General features: G+C 43.3%; 1 protein-coding gene across 13 annotated transcripts in view; it reads left to right on the top strand.

The window, feature by feature from the left end:
* The first annotated feature begins 1998 nt into the window (after positions 1 to 1998).
* The window catches only part of LOC129629324 (uncharacterized), a 138950-nt gene continuing 114452 nt past the window's right edge, over positions 1999 to 26496 (top strand). For 6 of the 13 annotated variants that reach the window (XR_008703150.1, XR_008703141.1, XR_008703144.1 and 3 more), the window contains exons 1-2: positions 1999 to 4801; positions 5113 to 5226. Coding sequence is in view for 3 of the 13 variants with exons in the window: in XM_055549330.1 (XP_055405305.1) it covers positions 4634 to 4801; positions 5113 to 5226 (282 nt within the window). In the remaining 10 variants the exon portion in view is untranslated. Of the gene's footprint in view, positions 4802 to 5112; positions 5227 to 24602; positions 24625 to 24796; positions 24915 to 26496 lie in introns of those variants that run through there. The other 7 variants (XR_008703142.1, XR_008703148.1, XR_008703143.1 and 4 more) reach the window with 4 other exon arrangements.

Here is a 26496-nt window from a genome sequence, read left to right on the forward strand (position 1 = left end):
AAATTATGCATAGTGTAGAGATAATTAAGAAGACAAAACAAATTTGAGTTTAATACTATCAACCAGAGGCTAAGTAAATTTTTGGAGGAATCTACTCACCCATATGAAGGGTAGTCTCTAATATGCCATGAGATCTTCAGAATTTTCCTAAATGGCATCCTAGTCCTTAGGTCCTATAAAGAGGATCTAATCTTATCATTTCAGCTTTAGCATGTGGAGCATAAAGATCAGATTTTGTAAATGACTTTTTCAAGGTCTCATAATTAGTCAGTGAAGAACTCCAGGTCAGAAATTAGATTCCTGAGTTTCCAGTTCAGTGGTCCTTATCTTCCACCTTGCTAATGTTTTCCTTAAGGGGAATTATTCATTCTTCATTCATTCACTTAAACAATACTAAGTACCTCTTCTGTGCAGGTAATTTTGCTCAGTTTTGGGAATAAGTCTAATCTCTTTGGAGACAGAGAACACAAATGGACCTGGATTCAGATGATGTTTCTGTGATGTACTTGCTTTGTGGCTGAGGGTGAGTTGCTTAGCTCCATTGAGCCTTGGTTTCCTAATGTATAAAATGGGAGAACAATGACACCTGCCTACATTGATAAAGATATTTTTGGTCGCATGAAACATAAAAATTCAAATAAAATTGTTTAAACAATAAATTCCAAGAGTAAATGTAGCTTCAGGCAAGGTTTGATCTAGCATCTCAAAACCCTAGTTTTCTCACTCTTTATTTCTCACCTCTACATCTTCAGCATTGGCTTTCATCTTGGAAGTATATCCCCTTAAGTGTCCAGAATGGCTTACAACACATAATGAGACCATATGCTCCATGTTCAAGTGCTACAGGGAAGAAGGGCACCATATCTCCACATTCCTGGCAAATTCCTGAGGTTTATTCTGCCTGTACTGCTCAGATCTCATCTGCCTGTGAACCAATCTCTGTGATGGTGGTGGGGGGAGCATATACTGACGATGAAGTCAGTCAAGATCAACTTTCAGAGCTGGGGCTGAAGCCACAAAATCACATGGGGGAAGATGACGAGGAGGCATGGTTTCTCAAGGGAAATTCAGAGCACTGTTACCAGGAGGCAGAGGGAAACGAATGCTGGGCGGTCAACAGCAGGTGCGTTCAGTCAACTTTTCTCAGTGTTTTTGGCAGGATTAAATGTGATAAGGAATGTAAAGCATGTAACACCATGCTTAGCACAGAGGAGATGCCCAGTTAATATGAGCTTAGTATTTCAGTTATTATTTCACAACTTCATGTGGCACATGTGTGTGTGTGTGTGTGTGTGTGTATAGGCTTCCCAGGTGGCTCAGTGGGTGAAGAACCCTCCTGCAATGCAGGAGATTCAGGTTCAGTCCCTGGGTTGGGAAAATCCCCTGGAGGAGGGCATGGCAACTCACTCCAGTGTTCTTGCCTAGAGAATTCCATGGATGGAGGAGCGTGGTGGGCTATAGTCCATAGGGTCACAAAGAGTTGGACACGACTGAATCAACTGAGTATACATGAATGCACACATGCATACACACACAGACACACACACAGATATTGCTGATTGGTTTAGAAGTGAACGAGATCTGAGCAGTACAGTCAGAGAAACCTCAGAAATTATCTCTCTCTCCCCTCAAAATTATGTATATAGAGGAGGAGTAGAAAGTACAGGTGGGAGAAGGCAATGGAAACCCACTCCAATATTCTTGCCTGGAAAATCCCATGGACAGAGGAGCCTGGTGGGCTGCAGTCCATGGGGTTGCTCAGAGTCAGACACAACTGAGCGACTTCACTTTCACTTTTCACTTTCATGCATTGGAGAAGGAAATGGCAACCCACTCCAGTGTTCTTGCCTGGAGAATCCCAGGGACAGAGGAGCCTAGTGGGCTGCCGTCTATGGGATCGCACAGAGTCGGACACGACTGAAGCGACTTAGCAACAGCAGCAGCACAAAGTACAGGTAAGCAAAGTGAGCAGCCATGACAGCATTCCTCATATAGGAAGTGGGCAGATGCAAGCCAGCCTCTTGGCTGACAGGAAACTGACCCTTAGGGGGCGAGGACTTGCTAGAAGTTGAAGTGGCGGCAGGACGGGAGCCAGACCCCAGTCCCTCGGCCCCCAGTGCAGCTGTCTTTCCCCCTTGATCACCTTGCTCGCCTTAGCTGCCTGGCCTTTCCCAGATGCTTCTGTAGAGCTGGACTTGGCAGCCAAACTGACAGTGATATATGGCCCTGGGAGTCCCAGGGAAGGGTACCCTGGAGCCGCTATGAACATGCAGGTTAAAGGGAGCGGCTGCATCTGGAAGCCTCTGGAAACTTCCATCCGAGGAAGTGCTGCCTGCCACTCTGTCCCTGCGTGCGCCCTTTCTGCTGTCATAATCTGCCTCAAACCTGTCATAATACAGGAAGCTGCCAATTAGGGAGGCCACTTCCAGCTGTTCTGTGCCCTGCGTTATAGAGATTCCCTCCCACTTCCGCCAAGTGTTTCCATCAGGGAGGGAAGGATCCCTATGGCAAGATTGCTCCCTGATGGCAGTGGAACACAAAACCGCCAAATTTATGTCCAAAAGCTGAAATCAGTTCTCGCTGACAACAGTAATAATGGTCTCCAACATGACCTAGTTTATGGCTCAGCACCTGGTCTCAGCTGATAAATTCCTTTTTGAGAGACCGACTGGTCATGTAGGCATCCAGAGGAAAAAAGAGCAGTTGGACTGTGATAGGTGTGACTTTAGGGAAGGAGAGAGAAAAGGCAGGATCGAGAGAGATAAGACACATTTATGCTCATTTATAATCAATACTCATTATTACCAGTAATAGCACTCCTGTCTGTTAAGTGACAGTACAGGGATATGTGTTTTAAACACATTTTCTCCAACCTTCATCAGAGCTATGCAAATCATCCCCATTTCAGTGATTAGAAAGCCAGGGCCCAGAGAAGTGAGGCAGTTCAGCCAAGGTCACACAGCTAGTGAGTGGAAGAGCCCAGTTCAGACCTAGTTCTGTCTGAAGTCAGACTTCATACTTCATACAGCTCTTTATACATTGTGCTGTTTCTGGTTATCATATTCAGCTGATGTCTTCTGGATCTCTTTCATGAGAGGGCTGACTTCAGATACATATGAACTAATAGTGGCTTTACATTCTCATTTGGAAGGTTCCTAAGACAGGAGCCTAGAGATGTCAAGGGGCAGGGTGTGTGCCCATGCTTCTGTGTGAATCCTCATCGTGCCCGCTGTGGATGTGGTCTGCATCTGTAATGATATTTTATTATTTGTGGTCCTACATCTCCACTGGCAGCCTAGAGTAAGCCAGAGGCAATAGGTCAGAAAGTGACTAATGAGGAGAATAGCTTGATCGATGGGGCTTCTCTTCTGGATTTAAAGGGGCCTTGTAAAAAGTGGTGGAGTCTCATTTTCACACTGTATCTTTAATATCTAGATATAAACCTTCCCCTAAATAGGCCATTCCAGATACTTGGAAGACAGCTTCTAGAACTTGGCTTTCTCTTCTGTCCCAGTCCTCAGACAGCCTGAGCAAGCAAAGCTCACAGAATCCAGTTATTCTGAAGCGCCTCATCCCTTGCTGCATGCGTCACCATCTCGGGGAAAGCACTGTTAGTAGTGAAGCACCCAGGTGGTGCCTTTCCGCCACTGGGTCTTTCTCCTCTTTGCTAACGGTTCACCTTCAGGCCCCTTATGGAAGTGGGCAGCACACAGGTGTGCATGGAGGTGGTTCTCCACCTCTGGGAGATGCTTTGAGGCACTGGTCAAAACTTTCTGCCTTGGAACTGGAAAGGACACAGGCAGGCAAGGAAGGGGGATGGAGGAGAAGGAAGGGCAAAAAGACGATTCTGTATCTCCATTTGGTGGAGAGGCGGCTGCCAACAGCTAGAGAAAAGTTCCAGCAAGTGCTTAGGATCCTCTGATCCAGACACTGAAGGACTAGATGGCAAAATATTCCTTTTGTCAGAAAAAAAGGCAACGCTTCTTGAAGAGAAGGTCAGGATTTCATATCCCTGTCAGATTAGCGTTTGGAAAATGCCAACCGATAACGTCCTTGACAGCCTCCTCCCTCCATCTGATTGGAGCTCAGAGCAGGGTCCAAGCAGGCTTGGCTGACTGTCAACCTAGTGTGACCGGCAGGAACTGATTTCTTTCACAGGGTATGTGAGGATTGAATGAAGTGAAGGGTGAGCCTGTCGCTCTAAAAGAGCAGGAGGTCCTTCACTTTTCTTTCTGGTGTCTCAGAAATGGTTGCTCGTGGTAAATAAGTTCAGGCTTCCCTGCAGTAAAGAGTCCTCTTGCAATGCAGGAGACCCAGGAGACACTGGTTCCATCCCTGGGTCAGGAAGATCCCCCAGAGGAAGGCATGGCAACCCACTCCAGTATTCTTGCCTGGAGAATCCCAGGGACAGAGGAGCCTGGCGGGCTGCAGTCCACGGAGTCACAAAGAGTTAGACACGACCAATCACACACAGGCACACAAACAAGTTCAGTAAAGGTTCCTGAAAGCAGTGAATGAACAACAGGCTAGGAATGCAGTCAAGGAGAGAAGCAAGGAGCGAGAAAGGACATGTGGGGCGGGGCGCCTGACCTGGCCTGGGAGCTTAGAGGCAGTCTCTCTGAGAAAGGGCTACATGAGCTCAGCTGTGAAGGAGCAGGAGGAGCTGAGGGTGGGTGCTCCAGGCAAGAACCGCATGTGCTATGGCAGGAGTGTGATCATTCCTATGGCTGTTGTAACAGATTCCCACCAACTTAGTGGCTCAAAGCAACACAAGCTTAATAACTCTCTTATGGTTCTAGAGGTAAGACGTCCAAAATGGGTCTCGGGGCTAATTGGAAGCTGTCTCCAGGACTGCAACTCTTCTAGAGGTTCTACGGAGACCTTCTGATTGTCTTTCTCAGAGGTTCTCAGTTCACTTAGAGTAGGTGGTACATGTGTGCTAAGTCACTTCAGTTTTGTCCAATACAACCCCATGAACTGTAGCCCTCCTGGCTCCTCTGTCCATAGAATTATCCAGGCAAGAATACTAGAGTGGTTTTCCATGCCCTTCTCCAGGGGACCTTCCTGACCCAGGGATCGAACTTGTGTCTCTTATGTCTCCTAAATTGGCAGGCAGGTTTTTTACCACTAACAAGGTTCACCTGGAAAGCCCTAGAGTTGGTCGGTCATGAGCAATTAAGACTGCTGCTCCAAAGAAGCCACATCCTGGAAGGTCCTGTAATCCTGGTAAGGATTTTGATGTTCGCTCTAAAAACAATAGGAAGCTAGAGAAATGTTTGGGTTAGAAGCTTTGGGGGAGAGTAACATACTAAAATCCACCCAAGCACATTCAAGATTCGAAAACAAACCTTTGAAAAACAGATCATCCTGATATATCCTAGACTGATAAAATAAAGGTGTGGTGATGCAAAGAGCAGCCTGCCTTTTCTGTATTGTTGGTAAGTTGTGGTTGATGGGGTATTTGTTCTGATAGAAAAGAAACATAGGTGTTGTTTCAGAATTAGATGGGGGTCACGAGTGGATTCCTGGAGGAGGAATGGCAACGCGTTCCAGTAGTCTTGCCTGGGATTTCCCATGGATAGAGTAGCCTGGTGGGCTACAGTACCTGGGGTCACACAGAGACAGACGTGACTGAGTGACTGAGCATACACACACATATGAATGGATTTATATCAGTGCTTTCCAACATGTTAAATACTGTGTCAACCTTCTTTAAACACAGCACGGATAAGGATGCTTATATTCCTACAGCCTACTGGGGACATGAGGAAGGCTGCTCACAGTTGGAGGCAGCTGAGTGGTGTCTCCAGGTCCCCCCAAGCCTCAAGCAGTGCAGAGGGGCTCAACATCTGGAAATGTTGTAGCCACGCATTCCGGGAAACAAACTCACTCAGAAGGATAATTCAGATAGTGGAGTGCATTTATTACACCGGTGAGCCCAAGGCAGAGTCTCCTCTTAGCCCAGGACCCCGACCAGTTTTTGTGAAAACCTTATATACCCTAAGTGTACGTGCACAAATCTACCTCCCCCAAATCCCTGAAACTAGTCTGAACAAAGGAAAAAGAAAGATACACTCAAAGTTAACCCATGATTCATATGCCTTAAGCCTAGGTAGTTAACAGTGGACAATTATCAATAGACTTGTGATCATACCTCAATAAGCATAATAGAATGTATGATTCTATTAGATTACACAGATAATTAGGGTATTCTTTTAGGCTACGGAGAGCCCTGGGGCTCTTCCTTCCCGGGGTCTGGTTTTCCAGTCCCTACGTCATTTCCATAGATACTGGGCATATTGTTTAAAGTCCACAGTCTGGCCCAAGATGGAGTCCTGCTTTCAAGGTAGAGCCTGTTCTGTTTCCTCCTTCAGAAACACCTGTGAGTCACTTGTCACACACAGTGTGCCCTGGCGTGTGAGTGGGAAGCTCTGGGTTTGAGGACAGAGGCTGGATCTTAACCCTTTGACTGCTGCTTCCTTGTCTGTGTTGCTGTTCTCTCACGTCCCTTCATGCTCTCAGCCCATCTCTCCACGGTCTCATGGATGCCACGCTGGGTGCAGCTGTTCTAAACACAGCATGCTGCTTTCAATTTTTTAATGTGTGAGGTCTGATGGGTTAGCTTTGAAGTGGTCCAGGCTGGACCCAGCCTCACATCAGTATACAGACTGTAGAAGTTATATCCCTGCTGCCTCCCTGCCACCCTTCTGCTCTGAGTTCTATTGGTGGGCATTTCCCTGTTTATGAAAGACCGTGGCTCAGTCATCTTTCAATTAAACTTAACCATGAAAACAAGCCCTCAGACTCTTCTTAGAGGGAAAGGGCGGATGAATCTGGAGAGGCATTAGAGGCTGAGAGAGACAGTTGGTTTGAATAAGGTCACAGATTAATTAGATTTGGGCTTAATTAACACTGCATGAGCATCTGGACAGCTTTGCCAACAAAGGGGATCATCTGGATACGTTTGACTGGTCCCTTTCTCCTTTGGGCACTCCTTCTCTGGTTCAGGCTTTGGTCCCCACTGTTGTGAGAGACTCTGGTGCCTGAAAGCTTTTCCAAGTCAATTATACAGGCTTCACTCTGGCTGGTTAGGTCTGGTTTCAGAGCTATTCTATAGACGTCAAGGCTCGATCCCCACGTGGGCCCTTAGTTTTAGTCTGTGCTGCAGCCTTGACTGCATATTTCCTCATCTGGGGAGGGAAGACACTGCTTGGGCATGGAGTGGGTGCAGCTTTGGGGTGCTCTACTAGGGTATTCCTGTGGAAACTGGGTGAATGAATTTGACTTCGACAAGAACACCGACGGCATGCTTAAGGGCTGCCATACTTGTCCTTTTCTTTGTCAAATCCCATTCTTCACCTGGCTGCTGCTTGAAAGGAGCAGATGAACTAATTCATGCTAAGCTGGCAATGACCAACCATGGCTTAAAATGTTACCTTTACTAGAAATGCTTATACTTTGACAAGGACAATGAGTTTTTAAAAAATCAGTGCCTTTAAAACCATCATGGAGGTATATTTAGGGTGAGTGACCAACCATCCCGGTTTGCACGAAATTGAAGGGGTGCCTGAGCTATGGGACTTTCTGTGCTAAACCCAGAAAGTCCTGGGAAAACTGGGATGAGTAGGTCACCCTAGTCCAGGGTTTTTAGGAGAGATGAGTGTGTGTGTGTGGTGGGTGGGGGGAGTGGGGCAGGGGTCAGGCCAGGATGGCAGGGCCAGGGGGAGGCTGAGAACACAGAGCTCAGGGGTCCTGCCTCTGGTTCAGCCAGAGGACTAACACCCTGTATGTTTCCTGTTTTGAAGTTGTGGATAAGACCTGCCTTGAAAAGCATTTTAAAAACCTTATTCTTATAGAATGAGGGTCAAAAGGAGTCTATGAGGAACAAGAGTGGTGGGGGATGGGGGGATGTCTCTGGGCAGAGAGGCTCTGAGGGCCCCTCCTTTTCCCCAAGAAGGCATCATTACTCCGCTGACATGAAAGCAGGGTTTGGCTGTGGTCACAGCAGAGAAAAGGGGTGGTTAGCTTGTGCAGAGAATCAAAGAAAGAGCCTGCTTTGGGAGTAGGATAGTATTTGGCATAATCATTTGTGTTTTTCTATTTCCACCTTTCACTACCCCCCTTCACCCTACCCCACCCCAGGTCCCCCAGCTGTTTCCTTACTTCAGGAGAGGTGGTGTTGAAGTGGAAAAACCTGCCTACACTGCACTTTTCTTCCAGGCTTCCCCCCTCACCCTCGCCACCCACCCCCAACCCCGCATCTAACTGTTGCAATTATGTTAAGTATCTTTGAATACAATGGAAGGGAGCAGAGGGAAGATTTCTGTAAATTTTAGGTGTGCAAGACTGATGGTATTGAATATCAAGGCTCTAAAGATATTGTAAGGCTTCCCAGGTGACCCTGTGTACAAGTCTGTGAATGAGTACTCAGTTGTGTCCAACTTTTTGCAATCCCATGGACTGTAGCCCATCAGACTCCTCTGTCCATGGGCTTTTCTAGGCAAGAATACTGGAATTGGTTGCCATTTCTTCCTCCAGGGGCTCTTCCCAACACAGGATTTGAACCTGTGCCTCTTGCTTCTCCTGCATTGGCAGGTGGATTCTTTACCACTGAGGCACCTGGGAAGCCCAAAGAATCTGCCTGCCAATACAGGAGATGCAAGAGACATCACTGACTCAATGGATATGAGTTTGAGCAAACTCCAGGAGATAGTGAAGGACAGGGGAGCCTGGCATGCTGCATGGGGTTGCAAAGTTGGACTGAACAACAAATATCTATCTGTCCTCACATGTAGTCAGAAAGGATGAGTCTGCCTTCCTCTGGAGGCTACTATTAGGAAACTTACTAGTTTTCCTGTCACCAGGAAAGCTGTCTCCCAGCTCACCTATTATCACCCTGACCTCTAATGACCATATAATCCTGACCGCCCAATGCGCCCCCTTGTCCTTTCAACCTCTGGAACTCTCAGGTTATCATTTAGTCAATAGCTCTATATCCTCTACGTCTTCTTTGAGTGCTGTATTTTTACCATAAAAAACAAGCTGTCCCTTGATGATATCGTTTGCACTGCAGGCTTCCTGTGTGAAGCTTGTATCTCTCATAAATCAGAGCCTGGAAGCAGAGATTGTGCCCTTCATATTTCCTTTTGCTGTTTCAAACTATTTCTTCCCTATCTTAAAAAAAAAAATCTCCTCCTTCCAGTTTTAAAGCAGTAGAACAGAGAAGCAGTCCAACTATCTATTCTTGAATTTAAGAAAAAAGAATACTAAAAATTGAGAAACTCATATTCCATCTTAAAGAACACTAGGAGACATTTATAACTCCAGACTATAATGTCTGAGGAAGAGATGTCAGAAGGAGTGAAAGTCAAATAGTGGTTGTTCCATCAAGAGAGGATGTCTTTGGCTGCTCATCTTGCAAGTCTCACAGAGCAGTTTTTCAAAATCAGTAATACACCCTTAGGGCCAAACTTTGCTGTTTTAGTTAGGATTAAGTTCAAGTGCATCTAACAGAACATCTAAAATAACAGAAGTCTGGTTTTCTCTCACATAAGAGAAGTCTAGAGGTTTGCTGTCCAGAGCTGGTGTAGTGGTTCCACTGTTAAAAAAAAAAAAAAAAGCCAGGTTTTCTGCTTTTTGGGCCAGCTTCCTGGTGTGTAGCTTCCATCTTTATGGTAACTTCATGACGCAGGAGTTTGCTGGAGCGTCAGTCATCACATCCACATTCCAGGCAACAGTAGGGAGGACAAGAGTTTTCTCCCGCTTTTTGTATTTTTATTGATAGAGACTTTCCAGAATTCCCTCCCAAAGGTATCCATTAGAACCTGATTGCTTGTATGTCACATATAGCTGCAAAGAAGTCCAGAAAAGGAATCTTTTAGCAGTTTAGCCTGGTGGCTTAGTCGTAAACAATCCTTCTGTAATGCAGGAGACTGCCTATCATGCAGGAGACCCAGTTCAATCCCTGTATCAAGAAGATCCCCTGGAGAAGGAAATGGCAACCCACTCCAGTATTCTTGCCTGGAAAATTTCATGGACAGAGGAGCCTGGCAGGCTACAGTCCATGGAGTCACAAAGAGTCAGACATGACTGAGTGACTAACCATCCACATTGCTATCTCTAATGATAGAGAAGTTCTGAAATTTGAAACTGGCCAGTACCCTGTGGGGCCTCCCAGGGACAGACTTCTGTGTCCCTTGCCTCTTAATTATAGAAAAACTTTAGCTTCCTAGGCCTTCCTCAAATTCCAAAAAAGCAACTTTAATCAGGGAAGTGAGAAAATGCAGAAACAAAGAAAAATAGTCAAGCAAGGCAAAATCCTAACAGTTTAGCCATAAAACAAAGTAATGGCTCTTTAGTTCCTCCTCAGAGGCTACAGTTAATATCCTGAGCCATATCCTTGAGTTGTGTTGCAGATACTGAAACTTCCATCAGGTGGAAGAAGTTAATTGCATGCTGATGACCAGCTTGCAGACCTCGGACTGGTTGGAACCATAAAGTTGATGTTGGCTCCCAAAATACCATCTGGTTACCTCACCACCAAGATTGAGGGCAGGAGGAGAAGGGGACGACAGAGGATGAGATGGTTGGATGGCATCACCAACTCAATGGACATGGGCTTGGGTGGACTCCGGGAGTTGGTGATGGAAAGGGAGGCATGGAGTGCTGTGGTTCATGGGGTTGCAAAGAGCCGGACACTACTGAGCTACTGAACTGAAATGAACTGAACTGAACTGACCTCACCACCATTCAATTAGAAGAATGTCCACAAGCTGAAAAGGCACTCTACAATCCTCATCCCTAATGTTGCCTTTAAAAACCCTTCCCTGAAAGCTACTGGGGAGTTGAGTATGTGCTGCCTGTTCTCTTTCCTTGGCTACACGGTAGGCACCTTGCCATAAATCCTGTACTTTCCTTCACCAGCCCGGTGTCAGTAGACTGGCTTTTGCTGCATGTCAGGTGGGCAGATCCAAGTTTGGTTCCACGGCAATAAGAAGAAAAGAGAATAAATGTTAGTAGCAGCTGTGGGTCTTGGTCTTATTCTTGTTTGGGGCAGAGAATATGTCAGGACCAGTTACAGGGAATTTGCCAAGCCTTGCTGATACAGAGAATCACAGGCAGGACTGAATGAGAAATTACACAGACAAGACATAGCAACGGGAAGCAAACTGCAGATGAGGCAGGGTGAGGAGAGAATCCGTATTGTGAGAAGATCAGATGGCTGTGGGTCACTGCTGATTGAGGGAAGGAAAAGTCTGCTGCTGCTACTGCTGCTAAGTCACTTCATTCGTGTCCGACTCTGTGCGACCCCATAGACAGCAGCCCACCAGGCTCCCCCGTCCCTGGGATTCTCCAGGCAAGAACACTGGAATGGGTTGCCATTTCCTTCTCCAATGCATGAAAGTGAAAAGTGAAAGTGAAGTCACTCAGTCATGTCCGACTCTTTGCGACCCCATGGACTGCAGCCTACCAGGCTCCTCCGTCCATGGGATTTTCCAGGCAAGAGTACTGGAGTGGGGTGCCATTGCTTTCTCCAGGAAAAGTCTAAAACTGTTTAATTCCACTCACAGGTTCATATAACAAAGAGGAATCTGTCCAGTTTGGCTTCTAGTCCTTGGTGACATTTCCTATAAATATTTTTATAGAAAAATATTTGAAATATTTATAGAAAATATAGAAAAATCTTTGGGAGGGAATTCTGGCAAGTCTCTGTTAAAAAAATACAAAAAGCTGGAGAAAACTCTTGTCCTCCCTACTGTTGCCTGGAATGTGGATGAGATATTTTCTACAAATATTTAATTTAGTGAAGACTCATCTCAGGCTTCTCAGGTGGTGCTAGTGGTAAAGAACCCATCTGCCAATGCAGGAGACATAAGAGATGTGGGTTCGATCCCGGAGCTCAGAAAATCTGCTGGAGGAGGGCATGGCAGCCCGCTCCAGTATTCTTGCCTGGAGAATCCCATGGACAGAGGAGCCTGATGGGCTACAGTCCATGGGGTCACAAAGAGTTAGATGCAAGTGAGGTGACTTAGCACACATGCATGCAAGACTCAACTCACTTAGGAGTAATGGTGAAAAGAGAATGATCACAGGATGTTTATATAAAGATGTTAGAAGAAGACAGAAAAGGAATGGAAACAAATAATGGCAGATAAAGAATATTCACCAGAAAAATATTGTCAAAGAGTAACAAAAATTATCATCAAACATCATCATTAATAAAAAATAATATAATGAAGTAATTGCCTCCAGAAAACAAGGTTCAAAAAGGTGAGATGGTAGAAAATGATGCTCTGTGACCTGACAGAGCTCTGGGAAGAGATGGAGGAGAGAAGTAAGTTCAACAAAGGATTGAATGCAACACTATGAAGGGAAGACACTGGTGAACATAAGACGCAGGAAAAAATGTAAAATGCCAGGAGCGTTTTTTAAAAGATTAGGACAAAATAATAGATATCGAAGACAGAAAGTATAAAATACCCATAGCTGGTATTAACAATGAAGATAAATAAGGAAGCTGACTGATATATAAAGATAATTTTTAAAATTGAAATTTTAGAATTTGAGAGACCTTTTCAGGAATAAAAGAAAACTAGAATCTATAAGTAGAAAGGTCATATTCTATCCCAGAAAAAAAAAATGGCCTTGTTGGGAGAAAGAAAAACAAGGCATAGCTTAGAATGACAGAGGCTACACTAGATATAAATAAGCCAGTTTTGTATGCATTGAATATTTCTGAAATTATCTCAAAAAAGTGACAGAAGTGCTTGCCTCTGGGGAGGAGTATTCTCAGTGGAGACTGCTAGATACTTACCAAACATCCATTTTCCTGCTGTGTCTCAAAGTACAGAATTTCAGCTTTACCATCTGACATTTACTGTTGAGATCAATGGTTCTCAAGGAGGCATGTCCCTCCTGTGGGAAATTTGGCAATACGTGGGGATGTTTTAGTTGTTGCAACTTGGAGGTAGTGTGAGGGACGTTCTCCACTGGCGTCTGGTGGGATGCTAGTAGAGATGCTGCTGAACACCCCACAATGTATCAGACAGTCTTTCTATAGCAAAGAATTGTCTTTCCCAAAATGTCAATGATGCCGAGGTTGTGAAAGCACGGCTTAAGTTATGGATGATGAGATAGAAATGGAGATAAAATGTGGACTTCTGGGAAGTCTCTTTAAAATAAAGGGGGCATGCCTTTCTTCCTCCTTCCTCAGTCCTGCTGCTTAGAATGTGGATGTGATGTCAGAGACTGGGCAGCCGTCTTGGGTCATAAGGAAAAGGGTCACATCCTAAGGATAGTGGAGTGGGCAGGTGGAAGAATTCTGGGTCCCTGATGTGCATTTTTTCCTTCTTTCATTATTCATTTATTTACTGAATGTTAATTTCATGTATACTATGTGCCAGGCACTGTTTCAGACAGTGGGAACATAGCAGAAAACAAAACAAACAAATCTATGTCTTTATGAAACATATTCTAATTTGTTTATAATAAAATAATAGATAAGTAAAATATAAGGCATGTTGCATATGTGCGTGCTAAGCTGCTTCAGTTGTGTCCAGCTCTCTGTGACCCTATGGACCATAGGCTCCTCTATCCAGGGGATTTCCCAGGCATGAATACTGGAGTGGGTTGCCATGCCCTCCTCCAGGGGATCTTCACGTCTCAGGGATCAAACTTATGTCTTTTATATCTCCTGCATTGGCAGACAGGGGCTTCCCTGGTATCTCAGACAGTAAAGAATCTTCCTGCAAGGCAGGAGACCCAGGTTTGAGAAGATCCCCTGGAGAAGGGAATGGCTACCTACTGCAGCATTCTTGCCTGGAGAATTCCATGGACAGAGGAGTCTGGTGGACCACAGTCCATGGGGTTGTAAAGAGTCGGACATGTCTGAACGACTATCACTTTCACTTTCTTTATTTCTAGGGCGACTTTATGTCAGATGATGATGGGTGCTGTGAAGGACTGGAGAGCATGGAAGTGGTAAAAAGTGCCTGTTAGGTGATGTTTTTAATTTTAAATATGATTATTAGGAAAGGTTCCAATGAGAAGTAAAGAACTGAAGGAGAGGAAGGTGTAAGTATTAAGAATATCTGTAATGTTTCCAGCAAAAGGAGCAGCAGATAGCCCTGTGGTGGGAGTGTGCTTGGAATATTGGAGGACCAGCAACAACACCACGGTGTCTGGAGTGGAATGAACAGGGGTGGAGTGGGAGAAGTCTGAATTGGAGACATGATGGGAGAACCCAATGATATAGGGCTTTTTGGGCAATTATAGGATTTTGGTCTTTACTCGGAAGGAGATGGGAAACTACTGGAGAATTTTTAGCAGAATAGTGATGCAATCTGAGTTAACATTTGAAAGGGTGACTCTGGCTGCTGGGATGAATTAAAATGGGGGCTGAGGGAGAAGGGTGCCTGAGGAGAGAATTATTGCAAAAAGTCATGTAGTCAATAATGGCACCTTAGACCAAGGTGCCAAGAAGGCAATGGCAACCCACTCCAGTACTCTTGCCTGGAAAATCCCATGGGCGGAGGAGCCTGGTAGGCTGCAGTCCATGGGGTCTCGAAGAGTCGGACACGACTGAGTGACTTCACTTTCACTTTTCACTTTCATGCATTGGAGAAGGAAATGGCAACCCATTCCAGTGTTCTTGCCTGGAGAATCCCAGGGATGGGGGAGCCTGGTGGGCTGCCATCTGTGGGGTCACACAGAGTCGGACACAACTAAAATGACTTAGCAGCAGCAGCAGACCAAGGTGATATTGTGAAGGTGGGGAGAAGTTATCTGATTCTGGATATATTTCAAAGGCAGGCCTGACAGGATTGACTTGTTGATGAATTTGACACATGGTTTTAGATGTAGAGAGGAGTCAATGATGACTCCAGGTTTTTAGCTAGAGTGAAGGAATAATAGGATTGCCATGTATTGGGATAGGCAGATGCAGGAAGGGAAGATTTGGTTTTGGATAAGCTATATTAGAGATACTTATTAGAAATACATATTGCACAGTTGATCTGCCTAAAGTCAGCCCCTTTTGACCCATAAAAATGGCAATTTTGTATGATTTAAGCTATATAATTCTGAAGTTGAGTGGAGAGGTCTGAGGTAGGTTTTTATATTTTGGAATCATCCGTATTTAAATGTCATTTAAAACCACAAGATTGGATGAGGTCACTGAATAGATAGGACCTGCCTGCTAAACCAAAAACAACATGTTAGCAGAATGGCTTTCTTTCCCAGGCTGGGAAAACATTTTCTTCTGTCTTCTTCAAACCCCGAGAAAGAATGCTGGAATTCTGCATTTGTGAGCATCATCATAGTTTGGTACTGGTGTCTGAATCACCTCAAGATGGGGCTGCTCTCTGCCTGGCATGTCACATGAAGTCATGTCCAATTGGCAGAAGAAAGTGACTAATATTGGACTTATTTCAATTCATTTATTTCCTGAGCATTTGCAGGCAATTCTCCCTTTTCATTCTTTCCCTGTTCATCCTCAGTATGAAATAACTTCTTTATGAAATATAAATATATGTGGAGAATTGCATAGATTCTAGGTGAATTTTTAACCAAGTGAACATAGAATTATATATTCATGATTATAATAAATATAATCAGCACACCCAGATCAAAAGCACACATTTTACTAGCATCCCAGAAACTTCCCTTAGACTCCTTTTCAGTTGTCACTAGCCCTACAAACATAATACCTATACTAACAGCTAACACCATAACACAATTTTCCACTGTATGAATTCTGCTACGGATGGGTATTTTCTAGTTTTTGGCAGTAATAAATCATGCTCTTGTTCATGTCTTTCAGTGAATATGTGTATTCATTTTTGTAGGCTTTCTATATGGGGATGTAATTGCTGGATCACAGGATAGGCACATATTTAGTTTTTTAAAAGTGGTTATATCAATGTATCATCTCACTAGCAGTGTATGAGAGTTCTGAATACTCAATACCCTTGGCAACACTTGGCATTTTCAGTGTTTTTCATTTTAGCCACAATGAGATTTTAATTGCTTTTTTTTTTGATGATTAATGAAGTTGAGCATCCCTTCATATATATACTGACTATTTGGATAACCTCTTCTGTGGTGTGGCTGTTGAATTATTTTTGTCCATTTTTCTATTAGGTTATATGTCTTTTTCTTGCCAACATTTGTTATGTATCATGGATGTGAGTCCTTTATAGGATATATATATATATGTATATTTATTTTATATATAGGATATAAAATATATATGATATATATATAATATAATATTTATATATTATATATAAATAAATAAATATATAAAATATTTCTTCCCTCTCTGTGCCTTGACTGTTCACTGTTCTAATGGTGTCTTTTGGTGAACAGAATTTCTTAATTTAAGAAATTAAATTATTCTCCAAGCAAGAATACTGGAGTTGTAGCCACGCATTCTGGGAAACAAACTCACTCAGAAGGATGATGCAGATAGTGAAGTACAGTTTATTACACCAGCGGGCCCAGCGGGCTCCTCTTAGCCAAGGACCCCGACCAGTTTTTGTGAAAACCTTATATACCGTAAGTGTACATGTTCAAACCCACCTCCCCAAATTCTCTGAAACTAGTCTGAACAAAGGAAAAGAAAGATACAATCAAAGTTAACTCATAATTCATATGCCTTAAACCCGTGATTTGTATGCCTTAAGCCTAGGTAGTTCAGTTCAGTCGCTCAGCCGTGTCCGACTCCTTGCAGTCCCATGAATTGCAGCACGCCAGGCCTCCCTGTCCATCACCAACTCCCTGAGTTCACTCAAGACTCACGTCCATCAAGTCAGTGATGCCATCCAGCCATCTCATCCTCTTTCGTCCCCTTCTCCTCTTGCCCCCCATCCCTCCCAGCATCAGAGTCTTTTCCAATGAGTCAACTCTTTGCATGAGGTGGACAAAGTATTGGAGTTTCAGCTTTAGCATCAGTCCTTCCAAAGAACACCTAGGACTGATCTCCTTTAGAATGGACTGGTTGGATCTCCTTGCAGTCCAAGGGACTCTCAAGAGTCTTCTCCAACACCACAGTTCAAAAGCATCAACTCTCTGGCACTCAGCTTTCTTCACAGTCCAACTCTCACATCCATACATGACCACTGGAAAAACCATAGCCTTGACTAGATGGACCTTTGTTGGCAAAGTAATGTCTCTGCTTTTGAATATGCTATCTAGGTTGGTCATAACTTTCCTTACAAGGAGTAAGCGTCTTTTAATTTCATGGTTGCAATCACCATCTGCAGTGATTTTGTAGCCCCCCAAAATAAAGTCTGACACTGTTTCCCCATCTATTTCCCATGAAGTGATGGCACCAGATGCCATGATCTTAGTTTTCTGAATGTTGAGCTTTAAAGCCAACTTTTTCACTCTCCTCTTTCACTTTCATCAAGAGGCTTTTGAGTTCCTCTTCACTTTCTGCCATAAGGATGGTGTCATCTGCATATCTGAGGTTATTGATATTTCTCCCGGCAATCTTGATTCCAGCTTGTGCTTCTTCCAGTCCAGCATTTCTCATGATGTATTCTGCATATAAGTTAAATAAGCAGACAATATGCAGCCTTGATGTACTCCTTTTCCTATTTGGAACCAGTCTGTTGTTCCATGTCCAGGTCTAACTGTTCCTTCCTGACCTGCATACAGATTTCTCAAGAGGAAGGTCAGGTAGTCTGGTATTCCCATCTCTTTCAGAATTTTCAGTGGACAATTATCAATAGGCCTGTGGTCATACCTGAATAAGCATAATAGAATTTATGATTCTATTTGGTTACACAGATAATTATTTTAGGTGATGAAGAGTCTAGATACGAGCCCTGGGGCTCTTCCATCAGGGGAGGAGGCTCTGGTTTTCCAGTTGGTATGTCGTTTCCGTAAATACTGGGCATAGAGCTCAAAGTCCACGGTCTGGCTCAAGATGGAGTCCTGCTTTCAAGATGGAGCCGGTTCTGTCTGTTTCCTCCTTCAGAGTGGGTTGCCATTTCCTTCTCCAGGGAATCTTCCTGACCCAGGGATGGAACCTGGGTCTCCTGCACTGGCAGGCAGATTCTTTACCATCTGAGCCATGAGGGAAGCCCTCTTAATTTAAACAGCATTCAATTTATCAATTTTTTCCTTATGTTTAGTGTATTTTGTCCTGTTTTAAGAGATTTGTTTATCTCAAAGTCATGAAGAAATTATCCTTCATTTTCTCTTAGAAGATGTATATTTTATCTTTCACATTTTCATTTACAATCTATCTGAAGCTGACTTTTGTGTATGGTTCGAGTTATGATTCTAACTTCACTTTTTTTGTGGATACCCAAGGCATTATTTATTGAAAATGCCACTCTTTCTCTACTCCAGTTTGATGTCATCTTTGCCATAAATTGAGTGATCATAGATGTGGGGTCTGTTTCCATATTCTATTCCATTATGCTGTTTTTTTAATACTGTATCTCTACTTACACTGTTTATTACCATAGCCTTATAGTGTCTTGGGATGATAAGTCTTAACATCTGCCAGTATAAGGTTTCCAACTTTGGTCTTCTTTTTCATCATTATCTTGCATAGTTTTGGCCTTTTTTTTTTACTATGCAAATGAAAAAACTAGATTGTAAAATTCTTAAGAATAAAGGCACCAAGATTTAGATTTAGATTTTGATATAGATTGTTTTAGATTTACATATCAACTTGTGGAGAATTGCCAGATTCTCAACATTGGGACGTAAAACCTAAGAACCTGAAATATCACTCAACTTACATAGTCTTATTAAATTTCTCTTAACAACATTTGGTGGTGCTGCAGAGAAGAAGCCAATTCTGACTCCATGTTGGAAACTGTTTCTTTGACTTTCTTTTCAGGGCTTTTGTTATTACAATCACACATAATGGCTTGTGTAAAAGGACCCTGTCCCTCTGCCTGACTGTTACAGTGCCTTTGTTCAGAACCCTGTCCACCTGTGGATGGCAGGAAGGAAGAAATTAAAATATCCCTAGCCTGAGTCTAGCCATTCTAGGAGATGTTTGCCAGATAATGGCCTTTTTGCTTTGCTTCCTCACCTCTCCCTATCTTTGACCTAGTAAAGAACCTGGCATCCAGACCCTGAAAAGATGGTTATTTTGAGGTGCTAGTCTGCCATCTTCTGGCTTCCCTTGTAGTTCAGTCGGTAAAGAATCTGCCTGCAATGCAGGAGACCCTGTTTTGATCCCTGGGTGGGGAGGATCCCCTGGAGGACGGCATGGCAACCCACTCCAGTATTCTTGCCTGGGGAATCCAATGGACGGAGGAACCTGGTGGCTACAGTCCATGGGGTCACAAAGAGTTGGATAGGACTGAACGACTAACACTTCAACAACACCTCATCTCTAGGATTCACTGGCCTGTTGTGTGGTGAGCAGAGAAGCTTGGACTTGGTAACAGTGGTTTTCTTGCATATCTTTTGTTAGATATAGTCTTTGGCGTTTGATTCTTTTTATATTATTGTAAACACTGCCTATTTGAGAATTTAATTTTCTTCTTTTTGGTTCAATCTCTAGTCCAGAGCCTGAAGCCTCAAAGGGTAGGAATTCATTCTTCTTTTTTCTGTGGCAGAAAATAAGGGTGAAGGAGAGGGAGAAAGCAATTTACCCAGCAAGATAAAAAATCTAGGCCATTTGGAAAATGGGCTGAAAAGAGGCAGGCTCACATAAGGGCACTTGAAACATCTCCAGAGTGACCACTGTTTGCAAAGTTCCAGACTGATGGCTGCCTGTGAGATTGTGACCTTGTCTTTTAACCTGGAGCTGGTTTGTTCTAAGAGGACAAAGCAGCTTTTTTGAATGACTCAGGTGATGGCCAACTCTGAAAGTGTTTTGGATTTTTGTTTGTTTGTTTGTTTTTGGCTTGATTTTCACTTCTTTTGATTTTCCATTCTGCCAGAGTTCTACAAACTCCTTACAATCAGATTCTGTATCTATCAGTGAGATCACTTCTGCTTCAGAGACAAATGTCTCTGCCACTCAGCGTAAACAAGGGCCCTTCTCTTCTTCACACCAATAACCTTTATGAAGCATGAGGCTTCACCCTTTCTTCTCTTCGTCTCCTCCAGCCAGTTAATTACTTTTAAGCCATCAGATAAAAGAATGGCAATGTGTATTAGTCTGCTTCTTTGAGTACAAATCTAACCCCATACTTCAGGGTTTGTGTCATGTCCCTGAGTCAGATTGCCTGTACAAATGTTGCCCAAAAGGGAAAAATCAAAATGAGTAATTCAGTTTCTTTAAAGACTTGAGAAAAGATACTAGTTAGGCAGTGGTACAATATAGTTTCTCAAGTCGTTGAACAAGTTCTTGTTTTTGCTCATGAGTGTAATAGATGTATTGATTTTTGCCTCCAAGCATCTAGTCACCCTTCTTTTTGAGTTGTTATTCTTTTTAAAACTTTTTATTGGAAAAGAAGCTCACCTATTCCTTTTCATATTATATATTTTATGGTTAATGTCTTTGGTCTTCTTCAAGAAATGACTGTTTTTGCCAAGGTCATAAAGATTTTCTTCTTTACTTTCTTGTAGAAGTTTTATTGAAAAGATTCCATCATTGTAGGATCTTAGTCTCCTGAACAAGGATTGAACCCACACCCCCTGCATTAGAAGTGTTGAGTCCTAACCACTGGACCACCAGGGAAGTCCCTAATGACCTTCCTTCTGAAAATGGACTCTGTTTCTCTTCTAGGTAACCACTTCTTCACTGTTTAATCTTTGTGCTTTGAATGGAGTTGACTGAAGAAGCTCTGGCCCCATCAGTTCAGTTCAGTTCAGTCACTCAGTCATGTCCGACTCTTTTCGACCCCATGAATCGCAGCACACCAGGCCTCCCTGTCCATCACCAACTCCTGGACTTCATCCAAACTCATGTCCATTGAGTCGGTGATGCCATCCAGCCATCTCATCCTCTGTCGTCCCCTTCTCCTCCTGCCCCCAATCCCTCCCAGCATCAGAGTCTTTTCCAATGAGTCAGTTCTTCGCATGAGGTGGCCAAAGTACTGGAGTTTCAGCTTTAGCATCATTCCTTCCAAAGAGCACCCAGGACTGATCTCCTTTAGAATGGACTGGTTGGATCTCCTTGCAGTCCAAGGGATTCTCAAGAGTCTTTTCCAACACCACAGTTCAAAAGCATCAATTCTTCGGTGCTCAGCTTTCTTCACAGTCCAACTCTCACATCCATACATGACCACTGGAAAAACCATAGCCTTGACTAGATGGACCTTTGTTGGCAAAATAATGTCTCTGCTTTTGAATATGCTATCTAGGTTGGTCATAACTTTCCTTCCAAGGAGTAAGCGTCTTTTAATTTCATGGTTGCAATCACCATCTGCAGTGATTAGGTAGGCATTTAGCTGCAGTGTGGCTGACCAGAGATTTGCATTTTTTCTATCATGACTGCTTTAGAAATGAGTGTATCCTTGGTGGCTCAGACAGTGAAGCATCTGCCTACAATGCGGTGGACCTGGGTTCGATCCCTGGGTCGGGAAGAAGCCCTGGAGAAGGAAATGGCAACCCATTCCAGTATTCTTGCCTGGAAAGTCCCATGGATGGAGGAGCCTGGTAAGCTACAGTCCATGGGATCACAAAGAGTCGGACACGACTGAGCAACTTCACTTTCACTTTCATTGTCAGAGCTAATGGGTCATGAGGAGGTAATTCTGAGAGTGTTGGTAGAGAAGCACACTCTCATTCGTGATGGTGTTGATACTCAGAGATTTTGTTCTGGAAAAGATGGCAACTATTAATACTCTATCACCAAGTAGAGCCCGAGACTGAAGCCTACATGTAGGCAAGCAAAACCAGGAGAGGACAAGATACCAGGCACTTGTGACTTTCTTTGAGCCTCTGAAGTTGAGACACCCTAGACTTTTAAGTTTTGTGAGCCAATGCATTTCCTTTTCTGCTTAAACCATTTCCTTTTCAGCATTTACTTGTGAATTGTATGTGTGTGTGTCTCTATGTGTAACCAAAATGTTTCTAACTCATATAATGGCAGTGGAGGAAAAGAAGAAGCTTAGCCATAGATTAAGAAGCTTAGCCTTTGTGTAGGATTCCTTTTTATTGACATGATTCTTGCCCATATTATTCTGTTTTGTAAAGGCTACTAAAAATGTAGTACAGTGACTTTTAATTCAAATGTAATAACATTTCTAAAATTATCACCTCCTCCAGTTTCCTCATTTTCCATTGCCATGGGGTGGAGGACAGAAGTTGCATATAGACCAGAGCTCTTGTGTTAGTATAAAAGGATGCCTTCATTGCATGACCCCGGTGACAAAATGAACTGAATTCTTGTTTCCATTTTCACATTCAGTATAACCATATGTGACCTTGGACAGGTTCCTAAATCAGGGTGGGGCTCAGTTTCTTTGTCAAAACACTGGCACTGTCTCTAGGTTATTGTGAGACCCAAATGAGACTAATGTAGAAATATTACTAATAGGATTTATTCAGTTTAATCTATTATTATTATTACTTTATCCTTCATAGAAGGAAGATTCAGGAATGACTTTGAATATGTCTATGTTTCTAAGTCCTGGAGGAAAAATGTTTCATACTAAATTCTTGAAGAGCTTATGTATATTTCTAATATAGCTATTAGTATATTTTCTGAAAGGCAGAATTAATTCATCTGTCTTTGCTTCACTGGGTTTGTCAAACCAACCAGAATGAATTTACGTATAGACATTTAGGCAGCTTTTTCATCAAATTAATGGTGAAAATAAAATGAGAGAGCTAATGACAGTTTGTAGTGAGCTCCATTGGATACTTACCTAGCATTCATACTCTCCGACTCATGTTGAATCCCATTTTTGTTTATTTCTCTTTCCCTTCCCCTGCTCCCAGAGGAACCCTGATTTCTAAGGTAGTTAGCACATGGAATTCCAGCGATAGTATTGGTTAGTCTAAGGGTGGAGGTCCCTGACTGGGAGCGCCTTTTCTTCCTCTCCTGCTGGATGTAGAAAGGGAGGTATGTAGCTCCAATAGGCACTGGCCACCATGTTGCTATAAGAAGGGAAAGCAGACCTTTCTGGAAAAGATGGCAACTATTACTACTAGTGGACATTGAGGAGAGCAGAGGGGTAGAGAGAACTTGGGGTTTTATGGCATCATTATGTTTCTGAGCTTCCAATTATAGGCTTTCTGGCATTTCCTTATTATTTGAGCCAGTTTGAGTTCACATTTTCTGTTACTTTCAGCCAAAGATATTTTCAGTGATGCCATGTATTTTTAGAATCTTTCTGGGAACCCTTGAGATGGAATTACAGCAGAGACTGTGTGTTGGGGTGCCATCTTCCCGTATTTGTTAATCTGGAATCAGTCTTCTTTTCCTTCTTAGGAAGATCGGAACAAAGATGTTAGCCATCACTTGGCTTCAGAATTGAGAAGGAATCCGTCTTTGATCTATAACTATGCCAATCTATCATTGCCATTTAAAACTTGTCAGTGAATTTTAGAAGGTGCTTATTTCATATGAAGACTACTAGGGCAGTTAGACTGGAAGCTCCAGGGACTTGGGATGCCAGATTTACCAAATGCCCAAGTGGCACTAGTGATAAAGAGCCTGCCTGCCAGTGCAGGAGACTTATGAGACACGGGTTCGATCCTTGGGTCAGGAAGATCTCCTGAAGCAGGGCATGGCAACTCACTCCAGTATTCTTCCCTGGAGAATTCCATGGACAGAGGAACCTGGCGGGCTACAGTCCATAGGTTTGCAAAGAGTCGGATGCAATTGAAGTGACTTAGCATGCAGCACCCAGCAAAACTTAAATTTCAGATAAATAATGCATGTTTTTTAATGTAAGTATGTTCCACACACTATTTGGCACATACTCATACTAAAAAATTATTTGTTGTTTGTAAAAAATTCAGAACTCTGCAACATCAATGGCTAAAGCATTTTAAAATCTATACATATAAGTGAGAAAATGAAATTATAGGCTAAAGGGAAAATCTTACTCTCCTCAAACTTGTCCCTATAAATGTATACTGGCTAAATGCATATCAGTATTACCTAATTTGAAATAGTCTTAAAATGAGGTGATGACTAAGACACATTTATAAAATGAATCTTTAAGACTTTTAGATACTGGGTGAAGGAGATATTTTTCACAGGGTCTCACATATCACACTACATATGTAACCTTTTTACTTTAATTTTGAGTAAAATCAGCTCTGAGCTTAAGGCAATTATTCTTTCTTTCCAGACAAATGCGAGTATCAGCTAAATTGCTTTATGTATATTGAAGGGGTAAGTCAGGGAATTCCGATCAGTCAACAAGTACAAAGGGAGTGAGTGGGATTGCAAAGCGGAAACAGAAGGAGGAGTCAGGACACAGAATGTTGGACAGAAACATCAGGGAATGTAGCAGGGAAGGTGCTGGGTCATTGTTGAAAATCTAGGCCCAGCATCCAGATATCTAAGTCATCTTTTAGGTCGTTCATATAGAATATGATTTTTTTTTCTGGGTTGCCATTCAGGGTATAGCGTCAGAAAGAACATTATTATACTCAGAATTCCCAGAAATTGTGCCTGATCCTTTCTTACGATAACATCTTATGTACATCTCTTCCTGTTTCAGAGTTTGTGCAGAGGCCCCACAGGTGAGAAAAATGCAATTAGGTTCCAAGTAAAATGCTGTCATAAAATGAAGTGCTGGGCTGTTGATGAAGGGCATGCCACTGAGATAGCACAAGGGGTTTTGCCAGCACCAGTGACTGTCTGTCCACGTCTAGCCCACACAGGAGGTCGGAGAGAGTTGGCAGGGCTGTGTCTTTCCCCCACCGTGCTGGAGGAGGCTGGGTGTTGCTTCTCTTCACCTTAAGCCCAGGGAAAGGAGCTTCAAGGGGAACTCTTGGAAAGCTTGACATGTGATCTCTGGAATTTACAAAGGGTAAGACTCCTATTGAGCAGAGATCACAGGGGAACTTCTTTGAGTGATGCTGTGAGCTTGGCTGCATGGGGAGTGAGCTGCATGGGGCAAAGATGCCTGTTTTCCTGGCTTTAAGTAAGGAGCCAGCCTGTGTGTGTATGTGTGTGTGTTGCACACGCGTGCGCCTGCATGTATGTGTGCTCCAAGGACTTCCTCTCAAAAGGACTTCTGGAAAAGACAAAAAGACCGTGCTGCAGGGAGTCCATGTGGGGTGGGTGGATGCAGAAGAGCAGTGCAAAGTTTCCCAGCTGGAGGATTTCGGAAAAACCTGTTAATCTGACCCATGGAAGAACATGCTCCACATGCCAGGGGACCCAATGTCAAATTACAATGGTCCGCATGGGCTTCCCCTGTGCCTCAGCTGGTAAAGAATCTGCCTGCAATGCAGGAGACCTGGGTTCGATCCCTGAGTTGGGAAGATCCCCTGGAGAAGGGAAAGGCTACCCACTCCAGTATGCTGGCCTGGAGAATTCCATGGACTGTATAGTCTATGAGGTCGCAAAGAGTCAGACACGAATGAGCGACTTTCACTTTCACTATGCCTACTGGGCCCTTTCCTTCTTCACCTCTCTCCCTCTGAGCCAGTGCCCAGACAGCCAGAAACCATTTCTAGAAACACATGGAGTGGGGAGAAGTCGAGAGGGGCAGAGGGATGAAGGTGGCCAACCATGCCCCTGCCTTCACTGCAGGCTCTAAGTCTGAAGCTGGGGGCACCAAGATGGGAGACATTTTCCCTTGAAGGAATTTCATTGAGTTTTGGTGATTATACTAGATAAGCTGTTTTAATGAGTAAAGTGAAATTGTCCCTGACCTGAGGAGACTGGGAAGCCATGGGGCCAGCTTGACTACTGTCCCGGGCTGTGGGTAAGGGATTCAGAAACAGTTGATCTGGACAGAGGAGAAAGACTCAAGCTGTTTTATGATTGCATCCTATCCCATATCCCCCATTCAGTACGGTGATCACACTGGCAAATTTAATGTCCCTCCTTATAACAATGCTCTGAAGGCGAGATATTTGCCAGAATTCTTAAAGAAGGATTTAGGTCAACCTCTTTGCAGTCTGTGGGTCTCCATGGGATCTCAGAAAACTTTCTGCTTCTTCTCCATTGATGGGAAAATGTATAATAAGCATAATCCTGTAAACCAGAGCTTGGTAAGACAATGTTTTTTATTTCTAAATTTGGCTGTTAAAGAAAAAATGTGTAATATTCCTTATAAAGATTTGATCAACAAGGACACATAAAGTGTGTGGTCTGGGTTTGAAAAAAATAAAGCACAATCACCTACATTTTCTATATAATATCAGGCAGTAAGAATTTGTATTCTCAGTCATCACCACAGGATACTACAGGATCATGAATGTTAGACATAAATTCTTTTCAAAAGTCTCTCATTGTCATTACTCGGTTGAGGAGTCCAGATCACCATGATCTTGAATTTGAATTCTGTGGTAGCCTCCTAATTGGTTCTCTTTCTTCCAATTTTGTCTGCCTCTAATCCTTTCTTAATACAATAACCAGAGTGAAGGAAGCTACACGCCTAC

This window comes from Bubalus kerabau, chromosome 15, assembly GCF_029407905.1.
Source record: "Bubalus kerabau isolate K-KA32 ecotype Philippines breed swamp buffalo chromosome 15, PCC_UOA_SB_1v2, whole genome shotgun sequence".
NCBI classification, from domain to species: domain Eukaryota; kingdom Metazoa; phylum Chordata; class Mammalia; order Artiodactyla; family Bovidae; genus Bubalus; species Bubalus kerabau.